This window comes from Suncus etruscus, chromosome 9 (assembly GCF_024139225.1).
Source record: "Suncus etruscus isolate mSunEtr1 chromosome 9, mSunEtr1.pri.cur, whole genome shotgun sequence".
In the NCBI taxonomy this organism is placed as follows: domain Eukaryota; kingdom Metazoa; phylum Chordata; class Mammalia; order Eulipotyphla; family Soricidae; genus Suncus; species Suncus etruscus.
In genome coordinates, this window is record NC_064856.1 from 76,115,579 (window position 1) to 76,143,382 (window position 27,804).

Here is a 27,804-nt window from a genome sequence, read left to right on the forward strand (position 1 = left end):
GTTACTGCAGGCTCTCTGCTCAGAAATCGCTCCTGGCAGGCTCGGGGGACCATATGGGATGCCAGGATTCTAACCAGGGTCCTTCTGCATGCAAGGCAAATGCCCTACCTCCATGCTATCTCCCCAATCTTCCTTTTTTGTGTACAATACATTTTAATATCTCCTCTGTCCTAAAATAGGTTTTGTTTTTTAATATCATAGTAAAAATGTACATTATTTTATCCTATACACATTGAATTTTAAAAATCAATATTGCTTTTCTGTTTTTATTTTTCTAGTTTAATATGAAAATTTTTTCCATTTTAAAAGTTTTTAAATGTCCTTTCAACTATGAAGTATTCACGTCTGTTCAAAAAATTCACAGAAACTGCTGGCCTTTGGCAAAATACTAAGAATCCCATAAGTACAGCAGCAGGTGGCAAGCAGTGGGAAGTTCTGTGGTTACAAATGTTCATGACAGGCTGAAAATACAGAACAGGTTTTGTCCTGATTATGTACTGGTTCGACTTCTTATGCTTGTGTTTGGGTTCAGATTTCTACACATCCACAACATTGTTTGTAGTTAAGATTTTTGGGGTTTAGATCATCTCTGAAACAGTGTGCGGTAGCAGAGCTTTGAAAATGATTTTAGCTTTTTAATTGTATATTTAATAGGATTTTTCAGAACTTGTAATTTTTTCCTGAGACACAATTTAATCCAAGGTTTCTTATTGGGTTCATTGCTTCAGTCAAAATATAAATGTCCTTTTTTTTTTTTTTTTTTTTTAGTTTTTTGGGCCACACCCGTTTGACGCTCAGGGGTTACTCCTGGCTATGCGCTCAGAAATCACCCCTGGCTTGGGAGGACCATATGGGACACCGGGGGATCGAACCGCGGTCCATCCGCTTGCAAGGCAGACACCTAACCTGTAGCGCCACCTTCCCGGCCCCCATAAATGTCCTTTTTAACCTCTTCAAATTAAAACCATCTGAGCACATTATAAATTAGTTTATCAAAAATAAATTTAAAAATTTTATATCCTAACTCATACCCCAAATTTACTTTCACTAGAAAGTGTCCCCTACAAGAAGATAAGAAATTAATAGGTATTTGGGGCCAGAGAGATAGCACAGTGGTAGGGAGTTTGCTTTGCATGTCTCCTATCTTGGAGTGACCCGATTGGATTCCTGGCATCCCCTATGGTCCCACAACCTGCCAGAGCTAATTTCTGAGTGCAAAACCAAGACTAATCCCTGAGTGCCACCAGGTGTGGCCCCAAAACCAACCAAATAACCAGTCAATTAATCAATAAATAACATTTAAAAATTAATAGGTGGGCCTGGAGAGATAGCACAGTGGCGTTTGCCTTGCAATCAGCAGATCCAGGACCTAAGGTGGTTGGTTCGAATCCCGGTGTCCCATATGGTTCCCCGTGCCTGCCAGGAGCTATTTCTGAGAAAACAGCCAGGAGTAACACCTGAGCACCACTGGGTGTGGCCTAAAAACAAACAAACAAAAAAAATTTAATAGGTATTTTATTTGAGGCTTTTCAGATACAAATAAAATACATTGACGATGATACAAAAAAGATCAACCTGTTTTTTATAATATCATGCTATTTAAATATTTCATTTTAATTTTATAACTGAAAATTTTAGAGAATTAAGGGGGGGACCAATCATGTATTGGACTTGTAATTCATCAATGTTAGAAAATGATAATCAATATCATATGGCAATGATAGAAAGTAATGATACATTTTTACTTAGCTGTATAGCATGAACTACTTCACATAAATACATGAAATGAGTGTTACTTTTAATTTTATTTAAACTGAGGAAAAAATGAATCAAGTAGTATGTTAAGAACAAATTATCTCTTCTGATGTCAGATACCTAAAACATGATTTCAGTAAATTTTTAAAAGATACCATATTTTTAATTGTATTTTCAGACCTTTCTGTTGATCTAAATCAGGGGTCTCAAACTCAATTTACCTGGGGGCCGCAGGAGGCAAAGTCGGGTGATCCTTGAGTGCAAAGTCAGTAGTAAGCCTTGAACATTGGGGGTGTGTGACCCAAACAACTAAAACAAAGCAAAACAAAAAAAAGATTCCTCTAGGTCAGGGCCACAAAATGTTGTACAGAGGGCCACAAACAGCCAGCGGGCCGCGAGTTTGAGACCCCTGATCTAAATGAAAATTTCTCTAATAGCATAGAATACTTAAAATGTGGAATATTGTAATATATAACATATTTATATTTTGTAAATTATATAAAATCAAATACATACATTTTATATAAATAAATATGAATTATACTATACATAACAATAAATTACATTTTATATATTATATAACATATTTATATTTATAATATATTTAATATATTAAATGTAATGTTTCCTACAGTTCTGTTGGTTTATCCATGAGCTCAGGAAGTTCATATGCTTACCAAAACAGATGTGTTACTGTGATCTTTGTTTCTCATTATTTGTTTAAATGGTATTTCCAAGTATTATTTTGGAGTACCATGTTAAGTCATACATGGAAATACAGCTTAGGCATAAAATCACAGTTCTAATTATCCTCTGAGACAGTATATAACCTCTCCTATTAAATATTGTTGTTAAGCCAATATGATGTAATTTAATGTGGAACTTACAAAATAAATTTAAAATCTTTGGAACTTTAGTAAAACAAAGATTCAACTTAGAATATTGGTTTCAAGCAAAAATGATATTTATAATGGCTTTTGAAACAGTGGTTCAGGAAATAAGAAAGCATTGCATTAAAAATATATGAGAAAGACTGAAGAGATAGTACAAAGGGTAAAATGATTGTTTCAGGTCACTGACCCAGGTTAGATCTCCACTATCACATAAGTTCCCTCAAAACCTAAAAAATCATTAATGTAAAAATAAACTCTGAGCACTATTCAGTGTGACCCAAGCCCCAAACAAACAAAAAATTATATGTAAGAAAATTTAAAGAGTAGGAAAGATACTTGCTGCAAGTCTAATGATTATATTTAGATATCATATCTGATCAATATATTCAGTAGTATAATGAGATTTTCTACATATTTTCTTACTTGTGTGAATAATTTCTTAAGGAAAATAGGTTATTATGATTATAAATAAAGAAAATATATGATATGGATATGCCAAAAATAATTGATTCACATAACTTCACAGAAGAAATACCATTGTTACTACCACTTGTAAAGGGGTGCTTTATATGTATTTTTATATTTTCTATACTCTAAAGATCGGTTTTTAAATATTTTGTTCTACTGTTCATTGAAATCTATTTTATATTCAAGCTGAGTTCAGATTTGAATCAGAGAATTTAATAATTGTTAAAAAATACCTGTTCCATAATGTATTTAAAATGTTTAAATATTTTAAAACTTTTGTAAAATGTTTGTACAATAATGATATGTAGCATAACTCAGTACCATAATATAAATTATTTAGGATCATATTATTTTCCTATATCATTATATAAATTATTACAAGAATATTTTATATGTTAGATACATAAATTTTCCTTTGAGTGTACCAAGCAACATATATTTGCTTTTCATCAAAATATATTCCACATTTATCTGAAATTGTGAATTTAAAATTATTGTAGGCTCTGAGGTTTTCTGTGAATTTAGAATTATTATAGGTTCTGAGGTACACTTTAGCTCTGTGGTATCTACATTTAGATCTCTGCTTAAAATTTGTGTGGTATTTATATCACATGAAACCATGGCGATGAACCTTCAAGGATGGAAGTTCATGAAGAGCAAGGGAGCATTCTGAAAAGATTGTGAGTTATGGAGTCCAATAGCTGTAGTTCTGAAATTCAATCTTTCAGTTTCTAATTTAATAACCCAAAGTTAGTAGATATTTTTAAATAAGTTAATTTCTTAATCTTTAATTTAGTTTTATTTAAGGGAGGTATTGTATATTTTAGAAATTTGTCAAATGTAACTACACAATAGGTTATAGACAAGTGTACTATAGGCAAAGGATAAATGAAAATATGAACACATATAATAACTCCACAGAGGAATTTAGCTAATATTTATCATCAGCTAGACATCAGCAGTGACTATTTTGGGTCTTTCCCTCTCATTACACTGAAAATACTTTCTGTTTTTCATTTTTGTAAATGCATTATAATCCTAGAACTATCATGTGTGCTCTTACTTTTGCCCTAATATGCTACCTAATACAAATATCAAAAACAACAACAACATCACATGAACATATTTTTGTATGTTATATTTTTAGTATTTTAACCTAACATTCAATACTTTAGAATAAACCAGGATCTTCCTTCTAAAAGGATATCATCATTTTAATAATCCCAAGTTTCATAGTATTAGGTAATATGTGTATGCAAGTGTTTTTGTTTTGCCAATGTCTAATAAGTACTAAAAGGGTGAAATTATATATGTCTACCTAGCTCACTACGATATAACCAATGTTAGCAGAATCTAACAATGAGCAAAGCCTTATTTATTATGCATTGAATTCTAGGAGAATGCAGTAATAATCACCTTTAGGGCATTACATACGTACATACATATGTATATATGTATATATATATAAGAGGAAGATTTAGTAATGATAATTTAAATGCTTGTAAATTTTCTTTACTGCTTGAAAAAAAAGTCGTTAGATTTACCTAAAGGAGATCCAAATTGTTAATCTCATATTTCTACAAAATTTTTGTTTGACTATGTCAATTAAAAATAATGGTGAAAACAAACTGGAAGTGTTTGAATTTCTGTTTATTTTATATGTTTAATTAAGAATTTGTGAGAAAATTTTCATATATCCTGTCAATATATTAAGTAAACTGACTAAATTTGTTCTAATCTTTAGGACTAATTGGGTACTTTTCTATAGTATGCTTTTGGAACTACTGTGATAAGAGTTAAAGTTGTGACTTCTTTTTCTTCAGATTATTGCTTACGGTTGAAATGTATCATTTTGGATTTCAGGTATGAATATCAGCAAGAGTGAGATAACAAAAGAAACTTCATTAAAACCTTCTCGGAGATCCTTGCCTTGTCTGGCCCAAAGTTATGCTTACTCACAGAGCTTGAGCCAGTCTACCTCACTCTTTCAGTCAACAGAGAATGAATCTCAGGCTCCCACTTCTGTGACTTCAATTTCTGCTGATAAAGCAGATCTAGGTGAGTAACTCTTCCTATTTTCTTGTTCCACTTATGAAGAGTGTTTCCAAGACACTATTTAAAACAGAGGAAGGCATAGGAGCATGATACATAATGGCAATCATATGACTGGTAATTTGGAAATTTATTTTAATTTCTTCCTTTGAAGATGACAATATCTATGCACATCTCTACCTAATACTTATTGTTGGCAATGAAAAATGTCTGAGTTATTCAAATCACTGGTTTATCGCCAAATCTGATGCAAATTTATAATTGGTAATTGGGCATAATATCTTAGTAATAATAAACTTAATTTCCTAACAGAAAGATAAATATTTTACAATAATATTGGCAGTAAAGCAATGAACAACTGATTGCACTCAGATGTGATTAATAAGAGTTGCTAGACAATATTGACATTGAAGATTTAGGTAATAGATTTTAAGTGCAGACAGATACAGTTGTAATATTGAAACTTGATGGTGGTTATTAACAACTCCTTTAATGTTTTCCATTGATGGTGCATCAAAGTAAACAGTCGATCACTTTTTACAATTGTTTAGAGTTAAAATACAATTAGCCCCTTTCATTCAGTGGATGGGGTATATTTATTTCCCAGACTAAGAGACATTTTTGTCTATGAGAACGCCTGCTATCTGATTCCTTAAGGTTGATTATTCCTGTGGGTAATTTGAAAAAACATCAAGATTGGGATTTGTTAATATCAATCAATTGTTGTAGATTGGGTATTGATTCTGTTGTCATTGACTTTGGATTTAGTGTTCAAGCTGATCATTTTTTATTTCCACCAAATGATCATACTACTGTCTGGTCTTGGTATCATCTATTTTTCCCCCTCAATATTGAAAACGAGCCATCAATATTCTTGCTTTACATTTGAGCACCACTGAGAAATGCCATGATATTAAGGGCAAAGCTATGAATAAGTCCCAAGCACAAGTAAGGCTCAAGACATGGACCACCAAAATTAATAAAAATGTTAAAAGACCAGATTATATTTTCAGTACTATTAAAAAACTACTCCCTATTGTAAATAACTTACATCTATATCCAATAAGAAAAGCACTTCAGGAAATAAAAGAATTGAAATATCATGCATGTGTTTATCTTCTCTACTGTAAGAAATATTTAATGACTTTTATGTATTAAGTAAAAAATGTATTCCTCTTTGACCATTATTAGAACATCAGTCATAATATTCTTTTATTTTTATCCTCCACATAGAGCTGTACTTTAGTGCTTACTCTTGGCTCTATGTTCAGGGATTATTCTTGATGGGGCTCAAGAATATATGAAGTGCCTAAGATCAAATGGTTATAGGTGTGAGCAAGCCAAGTTTCTTATCCATTGCATTAACTGTTGCCCATCATAATCATTTTTATGTTGTTCTTTTCCACAACTCTACAGAGTGTCTTATTTTAATTAATATTTTTCAGTTACTGCTGAAGAAAATAAAAAAGGTTCTGAACTCAAATGTTCTTTTGCTGACCTCAGTGATTTTTGCCTGGGTGAGTTAATTTCCAATAATTCTTTTCTTCTTTTCTCTTTTCTAAAATTGCAGTTTTCTTCAAAACAGGAGCATTATTTATCTAGAAAAACATTTGATGTGTAAATTTTAATAGTCTATAAAGTAATATTTCATGTATGGGTTTGTAATTTGAGTAGCATTTTATAATCAAGGTACTTTTTTAACTAAAAAACAGAAAATTTGGATTATTTGATGATTTTTTAAAATTTTTATTGTGGTCAAAGTGAATTACAAATCTTTCACAGTAATATTTAAGTTCAAATTGACAAAGAATGAGGGACATTCCCACCACCAGTGTTGTCACTCCTCCACCTCTGTTCCCAGCATGCATCCCACATCTCCCCACTTGACCCCCGTAATGCTAGTGCAACTGTTCCCCCCTTGTACAGCTTGTTGTAGATTGGGTATTGATTCTGTTGTCGTTGACTTTGGATTTAGTGTTCAAGCTGATCATTTTTTATTTCCACCAAATGATCATACTACTGTCTGGTCTTGGTATTATCTATTTTTCCCCCTCAAAGTATGAGGCTGATCAAGGTGATTCCATTAATGTGGTTCTGTTGAAGATATAAAAAAAGTTATGGGAGAAGAAAAGAACACAACAAACAAACAAACAAAAAGACAAACAAAAAGAGAATAACTAGGAGGGGTTTGTCTAGGTCTTATAAATATCAATTTAGACGAAGAAAGAGAAAAAAGAAAAAAATGTAACAAAACAAAAACAAAAACAAAAAACAATAAGGCAGTAACAACAAAAAGACCTTGGAGTGTGAAAATGAGCAAATATGGAACATGTAGTTATTCCCATGGCAGTAAGCTTGAAGGGCGGAGAAACCCTATATGTATCTTGTAGAAAAAGGGAATTCCTGTTCTAATTTCCCCAATATTTACCATGCTTATACAAAAAGAAAAAAAAGGAGAAGAAGCAGAAAAAACACAACCCTTGTTATGTAGTTGCTGCTCTGTTTTTTTTGTGTTTGTTTGTTTGTTTTGTGGTTTTTGTAGCTGATGATTTATTTTTGAGACTCTTAACAAATGCACTTAAATATTGCTAAGACAAAATTTAAGTATTATTTGTTCTAGGTGTTCTAGATGAAATGTTTTATCTCAGTTTTAACGTTTCTTTTTTTTTTCTTTTTCATAAACTTAAATTTAACATGCTTTTGGACACAAAAACCAAAAAAAGAAAAAAGAAAAGTTGTAATATTTTCTGTTATTTTAGATCACTTATTGTTAATATTCTAAATTTATCATTTTATTTTATTATTTTAATTTGTTCTTAAATTATGACAGTCATAATATCTTGTTTTATCATTTAGTCCCTCAGTTTTTTTTAAGCTTTATCCATTTACTGATTTACTGACCGGTCTCTGGGCCATACCTGGTGGCACTCAGGGGCCGTTCCTGGCTCTGCACTCAGGAATCGTCCCTGGCAGGCTGGGGACCATATGAGATGCTGAGAATCGAACCAGTTTCCCCCGGTCCACTGCAAGCAAGGCAAATGCCCTACCATTGTGCATGTCTCCTATCCCCCAATGTATTCTTAATACAAAGATATTCCTGTATTCTCAGTGTAAACACTTTTTCATTGCTTGCTTCATATTTTTCATTTACAATAATTTTATATTTTTAGAAGTTAAAGTTACAATTTAGGATCATAGGTTGTCTTTGGATGTCATGTTTGGCCACTTCAATTTCATATGTTTTTCACTTTAATTTTTTATTGCTTTGACTTTCAAGACATGGATATTTTTATGAAAAATTTGTATTAGAAATATTTATTTTATACAATTATTAGAATTTTTATTATCCCTACTTTTGTTTGAGGGATGGCATATCTATGGTGCTCTATCTTTCACAGTGTACAATATAAGGACACATATGATGTCAACTTGTGCAGTTCCTACTGACTTTTATCACTTAGCTAAGACAGTTTTATTTAATTAATTTATTTCAGTTTTTTCATTTATTTCATTTTGTGGGAATTCACATCTTTAAATACTCAGCCATTACTCCTTTTTCTGTACTCAGGAATCACTAGCAGTGCTCAGGGTACCTTATGGGATGATGGGATTGATCAAACTCTGGTTGGAAGCATTCAAAACAAATGCATTACCTGCTGTATTATCTCTCTATCTCTGTATTATCCCATAGCTATGAGGTTATTTGAAATACATAGTTTAACTGTAATTTTAATGAATATTAAATATTAAATAAATAAAATATTTTAATAAATAAATAAACTAAAATAAATAAAAATATTTAGGAGATACTTTGAAGTTCTGTAAAATGTTGATACTCCTCGAACAAATATCTGATATAGCATTTTAATATACTTAATTCTTGCATAAATAAATGATTTCTCTTCATTTTTTAAAATTAGTTTATTGATATACTTTGGTTTAAAACACTCTATAGTCCATTTATATATTTTAAGTGTATGAACATACTTATAATGAACATATACATATAAATAAACATAAATATGAACATATTTACATACTATGAACATCCAACTTGCCATTATACTTTACTAATACATTGAACACCCACCATCTTTAATAAACTCCTTATCATAACCTCAGTGTATGGTCAGAATGACAGGGTTTGTGGTTTTCTTTGGTCTATATCCTTACTTTGTCCTTTTATATACATATGAGTTCAATAATTTAGTTTCTGTCTTTTTCCTTAGTTTGTTTAACATAAATATTTCCAGTTTTGTCTAGTTTTGACAAGCTTTCACTAAAACAAAAATTTTAATTTTCGTACAGCTGAGTAAGTATCATTGTATACATATCTCGCACACTTTATCCATCCTCGCCTATCATTGGTCACTTGTGTTGTTTTCATTTCTTAGATCTTATAAGTATATTGCAATAAGAATAGAAAGTTATATATTTATTCTAATTAATGGTTTTATATTCTTGGGATAAACATTTAGCAGTGAAACTTTTACATTACATGGTATATTTATTTTTATTATTTTCAAGGGCCTTAATATCATTTTTTATAGAGATGAATGCAGTTTGTATTACTAACAATAATGTACCTCTTTTTCATTAGTCCAAGACCTATTTGTAACTCATATAATTGTTATGACCTCTAAATTATTTATATTCTTTGACTTCAGATAAAATGAATTTCTCAATTTTAACATTACATAAAAATTTCAAATCATCCCATATTATAGTTTACTTCTTTATTAATACCATGAATTTTTATTAGTTTTATTTTCTAATAATATATGAGTTTTATAATTCTTGGGAAGAAATATATTTTCTAATTATTTTATTTATGTTCCATTTCTTGTTTATATGTCTCTCATTCTTCTGCACTAAGAAGCTCAGTATACACTGACATTTGTATTATTTTCTCTAATTGCTTTTTGTATTATTTTCTCTAATTGCTTTTTGTTCTATTTTGTTCTATTAAGGCACCATAATTTACCAGGTTTTAATAACACTGTTTTTAGGTTTAAAATATGTCATCATCAATCACACCACCAATCTTAATTTCTATCCACCACTATCCACAAGTATTTTTCATCGCAATTTTAATTTTGATTATTCTATATATTCTTAATTTTTAGTTTTCACTTTTTTCTTCAGAGTATATCCTTAAACAACTATGAAGGTTGATATGAATTGTATAATTTTTAAGTTATTATATGAAATTTCAAGTCACTTTTACATTTGATATCTATTTTCTTGGTTATGAAATTCTAGATTAAAAACATATCTCAGGATTAGAGAGATAGTATAGCAGATAAGGCAGTTGCATTGCATATGGATGACCTGGTTTGATGCCTGAATCATTGGGGTTCCGAAAAGCAAAAGTGAATTATTGCTAAGGTCAGAGCTAGGAATAAGCCTTGAACATAGCCAGATGTGGCCCAAAGATGTATAGATAGATAGATAGATAGATATAGATATATACATAGTATAGATTTTGAAATATATCTACATATATGCATGTCTGTATGCATGTTGTGTGTATTCATACATTTCAAAATATCTCAACTTTTCACTGTTATATTGTGTTTATTGTGCTAAAATCTATTGCTATCTGATCCTTAATCCTTTTTATTGACATTTTTCTTATCTGAACATTTACATTATCTTTACCTATGCTATTGTAAAATAATAGTATGTATATGTTGATCTTTTTTACTCCAGAAATTGCTTGCTTTATTAATTTTTTGGGGGGGAGTTTTGGGCCATACCCGGTGACGCTCAGGGGTTACTCTTGGCTATGCATTCAGAAATCGCTCCTCGCTAGGAAACCATATGGAATGCTGGGGATCAAACTGAGGTGCATCCTGAGTCAGCTGCATGCAAGGAAAATGCCCTACTGCTGCATTATTGCTCTGGCCCTAAAATTCTGTTTTAAAATTGATTTATGCTTTATTGTCAATTAGTGTTTTACTAATCATTTTTATGTACATACTCTGGGTCACACAAAAATTCTTAGTGAAAAGGGATTGAAAATGGTATGTTTAAGAAACCCTGACTTAACGACCCACCCAAGATGAGATCATGAATTGTAATTTGAAGTACCAATTTTCAGATTTAATATTCTTGTACTTTGTGTTTTCCATTAAAATAAATCACATTTTTCTGTATTTTTGTTAAACTTCAGATTTCTTTAAAAATTTTTTAAATATAATTTTTATTTTGATCATAGTTGACAATAACATTTTAGGTACATATTTACATAAAATCCGGGGGGATTCCCATCACCAAATTGTCCTCCCTACACCTCCGTTTTTGTCCTACCTCCCATTTCCTCTTCCCTCACCCCCAGGGCGGCTAGAATATGTGGTCCCCTCTGTATCCAACCCACTACCTAGTAGTCTTGCACCTGTTTGGTCTTGATGCCTCCTTTATCTCCCCCTCTAACTGTAGGCAGGACTAGCTAGTTCAAGTTGCATGGTTTTGCGGGAAAAAGAGAAGATATATAAACTGGGGTAAGAGTCTAATACTCCAAAAATGGGTGGAATCCTTCTAGAGGCTCTCATCATCGATTTGGGAGATGAAGGAGAAAAAGAAGGTGAAACACTCCACCAGTACCAAAAAAAAAAAAGTGTCAATTATCCAGTGAGGACTCTAGCTATATCGATAAGCACCACGACCAGACAGTATACATCTTGGGACCAATAAAAAAGCCCTAATTTAGGGTTTGAACTATGACTTGTACAATAATCATGATCCCCAGTCCCAAAGGTCTGACAGAGACAACTGCAACAGAATGGGGCTTCTGGAAGCACAAAGAAAGACGCTATCCTAGGTGCCATCCTAGGTTCAGTGCAAAGATCAAGATCACCAACCACAGAAGATGGATTAAAATGACACTGAGGTAACAGAACCTCTAGAACCACAAAGAATGACTTCATCATAAGTCCCACCTCAGGATCTGTGCAGATACTGAGACCTCTAAACACAGAGCTCTGATTGGATCACCCTGGACAGAGCAGTAGTCTTCCACACACCAAAAAAAAAAACAAAAAAAAAAAAAACACCACCGGGAGAATAAATGATCCTGAGCAAAGTCTAGAGCTGATCCCATGACAGTATACTCCAAGGACGGAGAAACCCCTTATTTCTTAGGCCAAGTGAATTCCTTTTCGAATGACCCCAATATTTACTGTGCCAGGGCAGGAGGGGAAAAAACAAACATACAAAAAGCACAAAACCTTGGTTATTTTATATATATATATATACATATATATATATATTTTACCTTCATTTATTATTGTTATTATTATTTTTATTTACCTATCTATTTTGGTCGATTTCTCTGTTTGGGTGTGATTATTGAAATCGTTGTCCCCAAATATACTTATTTTTTTTCTCTTTTTTCTCTTTTTTCGTTATGTGCTATGCCATGTTTCTTATTTCAAGACCATGGCGTGTTTTTGGTTTGTATGTTTTTGTTTGTTTCTTTTTTTTTTTTTCGTCTATTTTTTGTGGTGCTTATCGATATAGCTGGAGTTCTTTAAAATTTTAACCTCTTTTCCTTACTCTACTCGCCTGTAAAATCTACCATAATTGATTTTAAATATCTTTAAGATGACTGCCTCTTTTTCATATTACACAAATGCTTGTCCAGTAATTAAAATATTGTCTTCTAAAAAATAGTTGAAGATTTTACTTTTAAAATTTCTCTTGCTCACATACCTCCAGAGGATACAAGGTGCAAAATCAATAAACTCAAATACTCTTTATTGTTTAATCAATTACTTAACGACAAATAATTATTTGATAAGATAGATAACATGGACCCAACTAATCAAAGTTCAAATAATATCTATGCAGAGATTAAAAGTCCAATAATACATTAAAAGGAAAAAATATATTCAATAAAGTAGCATATGAAGTAAGAATCTTTAGTTGTCTCAAATCTTTGAAATAGTTATTAAATGTGGTAAGGGTCAGAAATTGAATATTCTAATAACAGGAGAGGTGTTAAATTATTAAACATTTTTATCGTGTCAAAACCATTAATATCACAATCATTAATAAATCATACTATGAGTAATTAGTGGCATGTTGCTAAGTGGGGTAACATGCCAATAGACTAATTAACACGTGTATCTCTATGTGCTGAGATTATTTGTGGTGATTTTTTTCTTGTTGTATCTGTATTTTTTCTTCAGCATTTATACACATATAATGAATGAGAACCAGAAAAGAATAACATTGAGATCAGAATACCTTATAAAGTTAGGGAAATGCTAATATTTCAGTCAGAGGGCACAGAACTGTACAGATAGTTCTGAAAACTATATTTTAAATCTAGTTGATAATGACATAAAATAAACATGATTATAATAGTGATAGTAATCTGTTAGTAATATAATTTTTATTTTTCCAACAGTAATAATGAATCGACCATTTCTTTCTCCTTTTGCTATTATTGCATAAGATTTGCTTCATTTGAGCAGTGTTTGCATTCAAATCTGCAACTTGCTGGACTTGCTTATGAGAGAAATAACACTTTTAAATGGGTTTTTCTTTTTACATGTTGAAATGAAATATAAAGTTTTTAAATAGTGGATATATATTTCTTCTAACACTTATTTCATAACCCCCGAGTGAACTAATTTCCTCTACAGAAATTAAGTCTGGAATAATTGGTAGTGAAGAGTAATAGCCAGGCTTCATTGTCTGCATCATAATCCTCAAAATTAGGACATTCTCAGTCAGGTCACCTGGGAGCATCTTAAATTTCTTGAGTATCAACTTAGACAATTAGTTATAATTGTCTAGAGGGTGATAACTGTAATAAATACATTAAACTCTCCCACAGACAAATATTAAATGTATCTATACTTAGTAAGTTTAGGGCTAGAATTTTAGAAATTGATCTGATACTGCACCTAAGATCACTTGACTTGCACCATGTGAGATTTTTACCCAAATTGGGCAGTTGTGAATTCTCAGACTGGGTAAAAGTTTTTGATCTTCACAGATAAAGTGAAGTCAGGCTGACCTCTGCTCAGACTTCAGAATTGTTGTCTATTCTCACAGAAAGAAAATTCAGAAAACAATGTAACAACACTAGGATTTAAAAAGGAAGAAAAAAAAAAAGAAAAAAAATTGAGAGAACACAGGCTTTTTTTCTGAGATAGACAGAGACAGAGAGCCCTGAATTATTTTCTTTTCATGTTCATTCCCTTGACTTTGAGTTGCATGCAGGAGTGACCTTAAGCAGAGATTTCTAGGCTTGCATATAGCTGAGTTTCATCACCAGCATCCTATTTGGTTTCCAGAGCTGGTCAGGAGTGATTACTGAGCTCAGAGCTATGTGTAACCAACCCCAGAACATGCCTGCTCTGTCATAAAAACAACTATAAAAATGGACTTTCACACACATACCCCCCCCCCACACACACTCAAGTTGTGGCTAGAGAGTAGTCAAATGGGAAAGACTTTTAGGAACTTTTGTTTCTGCTGAAGCTTCTGCCCTGAAGGGATCAATCCCTTTGAGTTTGAGTAAATTCCCTTCTGAGTCTTATCAGATTTTTGTTCCTACAGAATCCTCTCTGTCTGAGTTCTATTTTCCTACTTTGGATCTGGCAAAAGAGCCAGACTCTGACACAATGATTTTTTGTAAAATGGAGGTAGTGATATTAGTTTATTATTGTAATGGATTGTTTGAGAAAATTGATTTTTAGTACATTGCAAGAATGAGGAAAATAGAAGGTAGATTGAAAAGTAATTATGAAGTATGAAAACTAATTTTTGATCCTCTTATCATCAAAATCTTTCATTTCAACTGTTCTCCCTATCCTAAGAAGCACATTCTTAACATTGAAGGAGAATGTTGCATAACTGCAAATTAGTGGACAATAATAATTGCACTTACAGGAATTTATGTTTTGCTGTTACCTCAGACATTTGAAGATGTTACTGTAATAATAAAATTATGCAACAAAAGTGAATGAAATAAATGGCTTGCAATTAAAAAATAATTGCTCTGGAATAATTTGACTATTTTCCCGGAAAATAATCTAATTGTGTTGCAATCATAGAAATTTGTTATAGTGGTTGTTGCATTTTGAACTAATGACAGTTTGCTCTAAAAGTTGACTTAATGGGTCCCCAATTACTCAATATGTTCTCATCATACATCATATAACTAATTGTTAAATTAAATTTTAGTCAAATTTTAAGTTGTCCATTGGTGTACCCTTGGCAATTATGTTATTTCCGATCTACTTAGATTTTAAATGGGAGAGATAGACTTTTTGAATTGGTCTTATAAGTTATTAGATAGTTCAATTATAAATTGATCTGGAGAAAGGAATATCTCTTTGTTAAGTAGTATAACATGAAGATTCATCTATTTGATCCTTGGAATAAAATATTTGATTTGATTCAACTTTTTTATGGGGCCACACCCAGTGATGATTAGTGGATTCCAGAATAATTTCCAGTTTTGTAGATCAGTAGTGTTAGCCAATGGACACAAATGGGCAACTTAAAATTTTACAAAATTTAATGCCTACTTCCTTCTACCATTGTCCTAAGGTTCACCCTACTAGCCCTATCTAAGCCTCTTGCTACTAAAGATCTGTTCTCACTATATTGCCTTTGGGTATTTGTTACACACTGACATTGCTTCCTTATATCCCACTATGAGAGAGATCATTCTGTCTCTGCCCCTCTATTCTTTTTATAACATATGCTTGACTATAGTCTGGTTCATATATAAAATAGAATATTTCTCAATAAAGAAAACATAAAATTCCAAGAGAGCACTACCAGGTGTGGCCCCAAACCAAAAATAAAAATACTAATTAAAAAAAAAAAAAAGCTGGAACCTGAGTGATAGATAGCACAGCAGTAGGGCATTTGCTTGCAAGTAAAAATGTTAATACATAGGGCTGGAGCGGTGGCAAAGAGGTAGGGCATTTCCCTTGCATGCGGCTAACCTAGGACAGACAGTGTTTTGGCATCCCATGTGGTCCCCAAATCCAGGAGCGATTTCTGAGTGGATAACCAGGAGTAACTCCTGAGCATTACTGGGTGTGGCCCAAAAAACCAAAAAGAAAAAAAAAGTTAAAATATCAACAAGCAGATGTTGATTTAAATTTTTTAAATTATGGTAGTATCCACATTAATCCAATAGCAAAAATGCTTTTAAATAGTTTATTTTCTAATTTAGTAATGAATTCATCATATAAAAATTATGGTCAGCTAAGAATCAGGAAACCATGATAAAAATAAAACTAATACACTTTGAAAAATGTATAAAGATTAAAGGAACTAATATTCTCTTTTTCTTTCTTAGGCCTAGGGAAAGATAAGGATTACATGGATGAATCAGAACATGCTAATTATGACCGATCTCGACTCATTAAAGATATTGTTCCTAAAGATAATTCTGATTCAAAGACAAGATTATCTAAGGTAACACAGACTATAATTATATCTATAAATAAGCCATTTGGAGATATAACTTCTAAAACCTTTCAATTATTTTTAATATTGTTCTATATTATGCTGGAAGATATTAAAATGCAACTAGAGTAATAAAATGATAAAACATAAAGTCTATGTGTGGACAGCAATATATACATTCATTGCCAAAGTTTTATAACCTGAGCCATAACATTAATCGTCAAAGGTTTATTTAGTTTATTTCTTCATTTTAATGGGTTTTGATAGAGTATGGTTTAATCTTTTAGTATAATATGAGCCATGATTTAAATTTCAGTTTCATTTCTTATTAGTGTGATAACCTGGACATATTAAATACACTATAAATCTTGCAGTCATGTTTTCTATTTCACAAAGTTATTTGATGACTGAACCACTTCTATTAAAGTATTTAAGAATAAAATCAAGGATAAATCATCAGCCTTCAATTACAAAAATGATTTAGCAAACAAGGTAAGTGGATGAAGATCAGACCAGTATTAATATAGGGACAAGTACAGAGAGTCATGGACATTTTTGTAGTTGTGGATTCTAGTAACTGTACACCTTTACCATAGACTTTAATACATGTGTTACCATATTACCTAAGCTATGTTTTAGTTTGTTTGGGGGACACACCTATAGGTGCTCTGGACTTATTCCTGGCTCAATACTCAGGAAACACTCCTGGTAGGTTCAGGTGATCATATGGATGCCAGGGTTTGAAATGTGGTTAGTAGTGTACAAAACATGCAACATATCCTCTATATTATAGATCTGGCCCCTATAAAGTATATATGTATACTTTTGCTTATTTGTTTTTTTTTGTTTTGTTTTGGGCCATACCGGCAGCACTCAGGAAGTTCTCCTGGCTCTTTGCTCAGAAATTACTCCTGGCTTGGGGGACCATATGGGATGCAGGGGATTGAACCCATGTCCATCCTAGGTCAGCCACGTGCAAGACAAATGCCCTACTGCTGTGCTACTACTCCAGCTCCAAAAGGTGAAGGGGTAGGCCCAGGAGCAACCCAGGGTGTGGCGAGAAAATTCTATAGCATCCAGTATTCCAAGGTAGTCTCCCATCCAAGTACTAACCAGGCCCAACCTTGCTTAGATTCTGAGATTAGACGAGATCAGGCACGTTCAATATGGTATGGCCATGGACATATGTTGTAATTAACTACACAAGCTATAATTTTTTAAATAAATAAAATATAGATATGCAAAGTATGTACTATGATTATATTTAATTTCACTGCATTATATATTATATACAGAATGTTAGGGATCAAACCCACTCAACCACTTGGAAGGAAAACATCCTATATTATCCTGTCACTATGACTTCTCACTACGTAAAAGACTTTCATAAAAACTTGTAGATAGAGAATAACGGAGAATGATTGTTTACTAAATGACTGACTATATGAGGTAGTTTAATTGTTGTAACTACTGCTCATGGAGGAGCACATATAAAATAAAGATGAAGTTGTTGATGCTTCCAAGTCTTACCATTTTCCCATATCAATTACTTTTGATATTTTCTAAGATATATTCTGAAAAATCATTTAATTTAATTTAATTGATTAAAATAGGACTACTTTTTGGGGGGACAGTAAAGGGGATATCAGGCTATTCTCTGGGCTTTCTCCTGGCTTTATGCTCTGGGATCACTCCTGGAAGTGCTCAAAGAACAATAAGCAGTGTCAGAAATAAACCATATACAAATCAGTACCTTACTCACTGTACAGTCTCTACAGGTAAAAATAAAATAACTGCATAAAAGGGAAAAAAGGATAAGTGCAATTTATGTCAAGTAATTTCTTTGTATGCAGTTGTCCTTGTATAGATAGGGCTCATTTCCTAAAATATATTGTTCCAATATTTTATTTGTTTTAATTTGGTGAATAGAATATCTATTTTTAATCACTACCAGTAGTTTAAGAAATAAAAAAAGAACAATTTAAATATAGCATCATGGCCTGGATAGATAGTACAGCACATATGGTACTTGCATGCAGCCTGGGTTAAAACCGTGGCACTGCATATGTTTTGAGTCTTACCAAGAGTTATATATGTGCTCAGAAGAAGAAATAATCCCTGAGCACAGCCATTTATGGCAAAAAGAAATTAAATTACTAAATGATATCAAATTTGATATCAAATTTAATAAATATTTGCAATAATAACTGCTTGTATCATTTTTTAAATTTCTCTTTGGATTTATTTTTAGTAATAGTAATCATAACTTGGAGACAATAACTAATAGTTTAACTTTGCAAATTAGAAGTTTGTCTTTCCATGGGTACTTTGTCTCTTTATGTCCATCTAATTAACACATGGAAATTAAGAAAATCTGTACTTAAAAACACCAATGCAATGAAATGCACACCATGCTCCAAAATGTAACATATTAAATGAAAAATAATTATAAATAATAAAATAAAATATAAAAGAAATTTGTACTGTACTAGAATTTATCAAATGCCAAAATGATACCCATTCATTCATATCTGTTTAATACTATACATTTATTAAATCTCACTGAAACTAGACTTGAAATGATAAAATTTTAAATTATGTTAAACTTAAAATATAGTTAAAATATATGAGTATTGAAGGTATAATATACATGAAAAGTTTTAAAATAATTTCTTTATTTAAACACTATGATTAGAAGTATAATTGTAGTTGGGTATCAGTCATAACAAGAACACCCCTCTTCACCAGTGCAACCTTCCAATCACCAATGCCTCATCTCTTCCCTCTCCACCCCCGCCTGTATTCAAGACAGGCTTTCTACATCCCTCACTCACTGACAGTGTTATGAGAGTTCTCAGCATAGTTATTTCTTTAACTGCACTCACCACTCTTTGTGGTGAGCTTCATATCTTGAGCTGGTCCTTCCAGCCCTCAAATCAGGGAAACATTTCAATGTCTTTAATTTTACTTAAAACCCATAGATGAGTGAGATTATTTTGTGTGTCTCTCTCTCCCTCTGACTAATTTCACTCAGCATAATAGATTCCATGTACATCCATGTATAGGAAAATTTCAGGACTTCATCTCTCCTGACGGCTGTGTAATATTCCATTATGTCTATGTACCACAGTTTCTTTATCCATTTGTCTGTTGAAAGGCATTTTGGTTGTTTCCACAGTCTGGCTATTGTATAAAGTGCTGCAATTAACATAGGTGTGAGGAAGGGATTTTTGTATTGTATTTTTGTGTTCCTAGGGTATATCCCTAAGAGAGATATAGCTGGGTCAAATGGGAGCTCAATTTCCAGTTGTTTGAGGAATATCCATATTGTTTTCCATAAGGGCTGGAATAGATGGCATTCCCACCAGTAATGAATGAGAGTTCCTTTTTCCCCACATCCCTGCCAGCACTGATTGTTCCTGTTATTTGTGATGTGTGCCAGTCTCTGTGGTGTGAGATGGTATCTCATTGTTGTTTTGATTAGCATCTCCCTGATTATTAGTGATGTGGGGTATTTTTTCACGTGCCTTTTGGCCATTTGTATTTCTTCTTTGATAAAATATCTGTTCATTTCTTCTCCCCATTTTTTGATGGGGTTAGATGTTTTTTTCTTGTTAAGTTCCGAGAGTACCTTGTATACCTTAGATATTAGCCCTTTATCTGATCGGTATTGAGTGAATAGCTTCTCCCATTCTGTGGGTGGTTTTTGTATCCTAGGCATTATTTCCTTTGAGTTACAGAAGCTTCTCAGCTTAATATAGTCCCATTTGTGTATCTCTGCTTCAACTTGTTTGGAGAGTACTGTTTCCTCCTTAAAGATGCCTTTAGTTTCAATGTCCTTGAGTGTTTTAAGTTTAAATGTTTGGAGTGTTTTATCTACATGTTGTTCTATATACCTTATGGTTTCAAGTCTGATATAAATGTCTTTAATCCATTTGCATTTGACCTTGGTTCATGGTGTTAGCTAGAGGTCTGAGTTCGTTTTTTGCAATTGGCTGAACAATTGTGCCAACACCATTTGTTTAAGAGGCTTTGCTTGCTCCATTTTACATTTCTTGCCCCTTTATCAAAGGTTAATTGATTGTATATCTGAGGAGCATGCTCTGAATACTCCAGCCTATTACACTGATCTGAGGGTCTGTCTTTATTTCAATACTATGCTGTTTTAATCACTATTGCTTTGGAATACAATTTAAAGTTGGGAAAAGTGATGCCTCCCATATTCTTTTTCCCAAGGATTGTTTTAGATATTTAATATTTAGGTATTTATTGTTCCAGATGAATTTCAGGAGTGTTTGATCCACTTCTTTTAAGAATGTTATAGATATCCAAAGAGGGATTGCATTTAATCTGTACAATGCTTTGGATTATTGCCATTTTAATGATGTTAATCCTCCCAATTCATGAGCAGGGTATATGCCTCCATTTCCTCATATCCTCTTTTATTTCTTGAAGCAGAATTTTGTATATTTTTTCTATAAGTCCTTCACATATTTATTTAAGTTGACTCCAAGATATTTGAGTTTGTGTGGAAAATGGGATTTTTTTGATATACATTTCTTCTCTATCATTATTGGTGTGCAAGAAGGCCATTAGTTTTTGTGTGTTAATTTTGTAGCCTATCACTTTGCTATATGAATTTATTGTTTCTAGAAGTTTTTTGGTAGAATCTTTAGGGTTTTCTAAATATAGTATCATGTCACCTGCAAATAGTGAGAGCTTAACTTCTTTCTTTTAGATCTGGATGCCCTTGATTTTTTTTTCTTGCCTAATTGTCATGGCAAGAACTTCCAGCACTATGCTGAATTGTGGTGGTGAGAGGGGGAAGCCTTGTCTTGCACAAGATTTTAAAGAAAAGGCTTTTAAAGAAAAGGCCATTTCCTTGTGGTAGATTGCCTCTACTAAATTGAAAATGTTCCTTCTATTTCTATTTTGATAAGTTTCTATCAAGAATGGGTGTTGGACTTATCAAATGTTATCTCTGCATCTATTAATATGATCATATGGTTTTTCTTTTTCTTTTTGTTGATATGGTGTATTATGTTGATTGATTTACAGATGTTAAACCATCCTTGCATTCCTGGGATGAAACCTACTTGGTCTTGGTGAATGACCTTCTTTATGGGACATTGGATCTTGTTTGCCAGAATTTTGTTGAGGATCTTTGCATCTGTGTTCATCAGGGTATTGGTCTGTAGTTTTCTTTTTTTGCAGTGTCTCTGTCTGGTTTTATCAAGGTGATGTTAATTTCATAAAAAAGATTTGTGAGTGTTTCTGATTTTTCAGTTTCATGAAAGAGACAGAAAAGAGGATTGTATAAGTTCCTCTTAATAGGTTTGAAAGAATTCATTAGTGAATCCATCTGGGCCTGGGTTTTTGTTTTTGGGAACACTCTTGATGACAGTTTTAATTTCTTCAGTAGTGATGTGTCTGTTTAGATATGCAAGGTCATCCTGGTTTAACTGTGGAAGATTTCTTCAGGTTTTCATGTTTCCTGGCATAGACTTTCTCAAAGTAGTCTCTGATTACTCTGAATCTCTGCAGATCCTTTATCTAATCTTTGATTAGTATAAAATCTCTAATCTTTGATTAGTATAAAATGACTATCTTTGTCCTTTATAAGTTTTTGAGGTCTAAAGTTTGTTTCATCTGATATTAATATGGCCACACCAGCATTTTTAAGGGTGTTGTTTACTTGGTGATCTTTGGTGATCTCCCCCTTCATTCCTAATCCAGTGTATTAGATTTCTCTCTTTTCGTTTCTTTGTGAGTTTTGCTAGTGGTATATCAAACTTATTTTTCAAAGAACCAACTTTTGCTTTCATTGATCTTTCGAATTGTTTTTTAGATTTTCATCCTATTGATTTCTGCTCTAAGTTTTGTTATTTCCTTCTGACTACCCATTTTTGGTGCCTTCTGTTGGACATTTTCTAGTTCTAAAAGCTATGTCATTAACCTTTTTATATAGGCCCCTTCTTCCTTTCTGATGTGTGCTTGCAAGTCTATAAATTTTCCTCTTAGTACTATTTTTGTTGTGTCCCATAAATTCTGACAATTTGTTTCTTCATTGTAATTTGTTTCCAGGAATGTTTTGATTTCCATTTTTATTTCAGCTCTGACCCACTGATTGTTCAGTAGTGAACTGTTTAGTTTCCAGGTGTTAAAGTTTTTCTTCTTTGTTTCTTTGTAGTTCATATCTCTTTTCAGTGCCTTGTGGTCAATGAAGGTAGTTTGTACAATTTCTATCTTTTTGTCTTTATGGAGATAATGAGCCAGCATGTGGTCTATCCTGGATAAAGACCCATGTGCTTTATGTGTATCCAGGTTTCTGGGGATGCAGTGATATATATATGTATGTATATATATATGTATGTATATATGTATGTATATATATGTATGTATATATATACTATTCTACTTTCTTCCATTTCTCTTTTCAAAGGCAATATATTCTTGTTGGTTTTCAACCAAGTTGACATATCAAAGGGTGTCAGATCAATGTTGAGATCTCCCACTATTATTGTGTTGGTATTGATATCTTCCTTCAGGTTTGTCAAAAGTTGTATTAAATATTTTGCAGGTCCACCATAGGGTACATATATGTTCTGGAGTGTGATTTCTTATTGTTTTACATATTCTTTGATTAGTATAAAATGACTATCTTTGTTCCTTATAACTCTATGGGGTCTAAAGTTTGTTTCATCTGATACTAATATGGCTACACTGGCTTTTTTAAGGGTGTTGTTTGCTTGGATAATTTTCCTCAAGTCTTTGATTATGAGTCTATGCTTGTTTTGATTATTCAGATGTGTTTCTTGTAGGCAGCAAAATGTTGGAATCAACTTTCTGACCCATTTTGCTACTCTGTGTCTCTCAACATGTGCATTTAGTCCACTGTTGTTGAGAGAAATAATTGTCGTGGAATTTAGTGTCATCTTTGTGTAGAAGTTTGTGTATCTGTTGGTTCTTCTTTCCTTAAAGTAGACCTTTCAGCTTTCCTTTTAGGGCTAGTTTTATTCTGTAAAATGTCTATTGTTTATCCATGAAGCCATGCATATTTTCTTCAAAACTGGCTAGTATTCTAGGTGAAGCACTCATTTCATTGATTTTTTTTTCACAATATCCCACCACTGCCTTCAAACTTTGAAGGTTTCTTGTGACAGGTCTGCTGTAAATCTTAAGGATGCTCCTTTGAATGCAATTTCCCTTTTTGATCTTTCTGCTTTCAGTATTCTAGTCCTATCTGTGATATTCATTTTCATGACTAGGATGTGTCTTGGGGTGCTTTTCTTTGGATTTCTTTTAGTTGGTACTTTTCTGGCATGCAGGATTTGGTTGCATGCAGTCTTTAGCTCTGGGAGTTTTTATTTAATAATGTTATTGACTTTTGATTCTTTCTGGAGATTTTCTTCTTGGGTTTCTGGGACTCCAATGATTCTATGGTGATTCTGTTGAATTTATTGAACATTTTTATTTTTATCTGTTCAAAATCTGAGTATTTTTTCATTGTTTGATTATTTGCTTTAGTTCTTTCCCAATCTCTTCTGCTGTATGAAGTTATTATGCATCTCATCTTCCAGCTCACTAGTTCTGTCTTCAGCTACTGTTACTCTATTGGAGAGGCTTTCTATAAAGTTTTATATTTTCTCTACTGCACTTTTCAGTCCTGTTATTTCAGTTTGGAGTTTTCTGATTTTTATATTTGTGGTCTGTTCAAATTGATGTATGCTTTCTTTGAGTTATATGAACATTCTCCATATTTTTATTCTAATGTACTTATCTGAGAGGTTAACTAGGTGGTTGGCATTTTTTAGGTCCTCAGAGCTGCCATCTTTATTCTCTATGCATGCTGTTGTCCTGTGTTGTTTTCCCGTGACACACTTGAAGTATGATTCTTACTCCACGTTGTGATGGGGTTCATGTTCTATAAGAAGTGTTATTTTTTTTTTTTTGCTGTGTTCTTCCTGGGGATCAGGAAGTAGCCCCAGGTGTCACTTTTAAAGGAGTGCCCTGCAGCACAAAGCCAGGCAGGAGTTAGTCCTCGTCCTTGTGGGTGGAGGCACTCTTACCTGAGATTAGGCACTTGAGATTTGATTTTGTTGTGTTCTTCTTTATCAGGACATAGCCCCAGGTCTGAATGAAAGTTTTGACATGAAATATAATAGAATAGTGTGTGCTGATGGTAACAGATGCTGAATGGTCTAAGAAATTCTAATCTAATGTTCCACTGAGTCATGCTCATTACATATTTCTGTAGTATTGTACTTCTCAAACTGGAAAAAGAATATTACATGTTAACAGCTTGTTTTTGGATGCTCATTTTGATACATTTTATAGATTACAGAGCAACATTCTATTTCAATAAGTGACTTTATTGTGAAACTTAAAAGAATTAAGCTGCTTAGCTAGGCGACTTGCATACATAACATATCTATGAACCATGCAAAATATTATTAAGATGTTTTTGAATGAATTTTTCACAAGAAGCTATGCTTTTAACTTTTATTATTAAACTATATTTTAGTTGATCATATTTAGTTTATCATATTTTTCTAACTAATTCCATTAAATGACATACATAAATGTGTCTGTTCTTTATCAGTTGATATATGTTTTAAGTTGGATTTAAAGAAATAAATAATATCCCTTCATTTCTAGATATAAATTAGAAGCTTATATATGGTATATGATAACAATTTAGAGACTGGAAAGATATTATGTGTCTATTAAAACATTATTACTTTTGATTGAATTATTCTGTTTTTATTAAAAAACATAGTCGTTCTTATTTGTAATATATAGTCGAATTTAAAATATCGTGATAATTTTATTTACTATGATGACATAATAATGAAAACTAATAGTGTTATTTTTTATATTTATTTGGAGGCTACAATGTGCAAAGACTGACAGTGTAGAAAAGAAAAACATATGGAAAGCACAACATTGCTCTGCTGAGCTACTGGATTGAAATGCAGGAAGCGGATATATGCATATACACAGAGAAAGCAGTAAATGAGGGCTAAGTCTAGAATTAGCTAGCTTCCAGCTTTCTAAACCATACTTAAATGTTCCTAGACATAATGTTGAGAAAAAATTAGACACTATTGTCTTTCTCTTTGTAGCTATCTCATTATTAGCCAGATTTTTGAGCTACACTTTTCAGCTTCTCATTTTAAGAGACAGAATTTATTAGATACTGGCTGAGGAGTTAGTGCAGTGGGTAGGACGGTTACTCTGCATTGAACCAAAACAGATTCGATTCCTGGTACCTAGATAGACTCCTGAGTATCACCAGGAGTTATTCCTGAGTGCAAAAACATAAGTAACTTCTGATTATCTCAGAATGTACCTTCACGCCACCAAAAAGAGACTTTTTGGGGATTGTTCTTGCTTTGGTCTGTAGATTGGTGCAGAAAATTACAACTTGCCAGTACTGACTTCAGCAGTGGATCAGAGTTTTCTTTCTGGCAATCTCTGCTTCCACTGTTCGAAAAAGTTAAAACTAGACTGTGGGAGGATGAGACCGTGATAAATTGGGTTGATCTGTAAGTTCTCTTCCCCCAACTGAGACATAGATTTTTGAAAATGTAAAATAACAGAAAATTTATACCTATAAGAAAATATAGCTGAGACTAGAAGAAACAGTTAAGTACAGCCTATCCAGATTCATATTGTAAGTAGATATTGAGGATGGCTTAATTTATCTGCAATAGCTAATAAACACAGCCATAAATATTAAAAATGGTTGTATCTGCCTAATACAAGTGGCTGTTAATATAAAGTACATTATTTTCAGTAACTGGAATGATTTTCACAATGGCAGTATTTCTACAACATTCTTATTATGTAATCATTTATCTTTTACCAAAATATGTATAAATGCTATAATATGAATCAATTTTTCTAAATTTTTCTGAATTTTGATTTCCTATATATTTAAAATATTATTACTTGGTAAGAACATTTTGTAATTGGGATAGAATCCCCAAATAACCTTGAGTTTAACTCTGTGTATAATCATTGACAGGCCCACCCAGGTGTATATTGCAGTTGGCGATAAACAAAATTTTTTCTAAAGGAGAATTTATTTTCTTTCTAAAATCTGACAAAAAGTAACACCTGTATAAACATGAAATGTAAGGACCTTAGACCATGCTAGAAAAGAAATGATTCAATAAACAATGGACTTGGATTTACTATAGAGCTTTAGAGTAAATGTGAGTTACTGTTTTTTTTTTCTGGTTGCAATTTCTTTTTTTATTATTAATATATTTATTTAAACACTATGATTACAAATATGATTGTAGTTGGGTTTCAGTCATGTAAAGAACATCCCCCTTCACCAGTGCAACATTCCCATCACCAATGTCCCGAACCTCCCTCCACCCCACCCTCTAGACAGGATTTCTACTTCCCTCATTCATTCACTTTGTCGTGATAGTTCTCAATGTAGTTATTTCTCTAACTGCAATCATCACTCTGTGGTGATCTTCATGTCATGAGCTGGAACTTCCAGCCCTCTTCTTTTTTGTCTCTGAGAATTATTGCAAAAATGACTTTTATTTTTCTTAAAACCCATAGATGAATGAGACTATTCTGTGTATATCTCTCTCCCTCTGGCTTATTTTGCACAACATAATAGATTCCATGTACATCTATGTATAGGAAAATTTCATGACTTTATCTCTCTTGATGGCTGCATAATATTTCATTGTGTATATTTACCACAGTTTCTTTAGCCATTCATCTGTTGAAGGACATCTTGGTTGTTTCCAGAATTTGGCTATTGTAAATAGCGCTACAATGATTATAGGTGTGAGGAAGAGATTTTTGAATTGTATTTTTGTGTTTCTAGGGTATATCTCTAGAAGTGGTACAGCTGGACCTTATGGGAACTCAATTTTCAGTTTTTGGAGGAATCTCCATATAACTATCCATAAAGTTTTCATTAGATGGCATTTCCACCAGCACTGAATAAGAATTACTTTCTCTCCACATCCCTGCCAGCACTGCTTGTTCTCATTATTTGTGATGTGTTCCAACCTCTGTAGTGTGAGATGGTACCTCATAGTTGTTTTGATTTTCATCTCCCTGATGATTAGTGATGTGGAGCCTTTTTTCATGTGCCTTTTGGCCATTTGTATTTATTCTTTGACAACGTGTCTATTAATTTCTTTTCCCCATTTTTCAT

General features: G+C 32.5%; 1 protein-coding gene and 1 pseudogene across 1 annotated transcript in view; one reads left to right on the forward strand and one right to left on the reverse strand.

Moving 5' to 3' along the window:
* ANO3 (anoctamin 3) overlaps window positions 1-27,804 on the forward strand; it is a 242,927-nt gene that overhangs the window by 63,351 nt on the left and 151,772 nt on the right. The window contains exons 2-4 of the mRNA XM_049780960.1: window positions 4,980-5,174; window positions 6,614-6,685; window positions 16,501-16,619. Coding sequence (XP_049636917.1) covers window positions 4,980-5,174; window positions 6,614-6,685; window positions 16,501-16,619 — 386 coding nt within the window. The remainder of the gene's footprint in view (window positions 1-4,979; window positions 5,175-6,613; window positions 6,686-16,500; window positions 16,620-27,804) is intronic.
* On the reverse strand, window positions 17,675-17,793 carry LOC126019571 (uncharacterized; annotated as a pseudogene).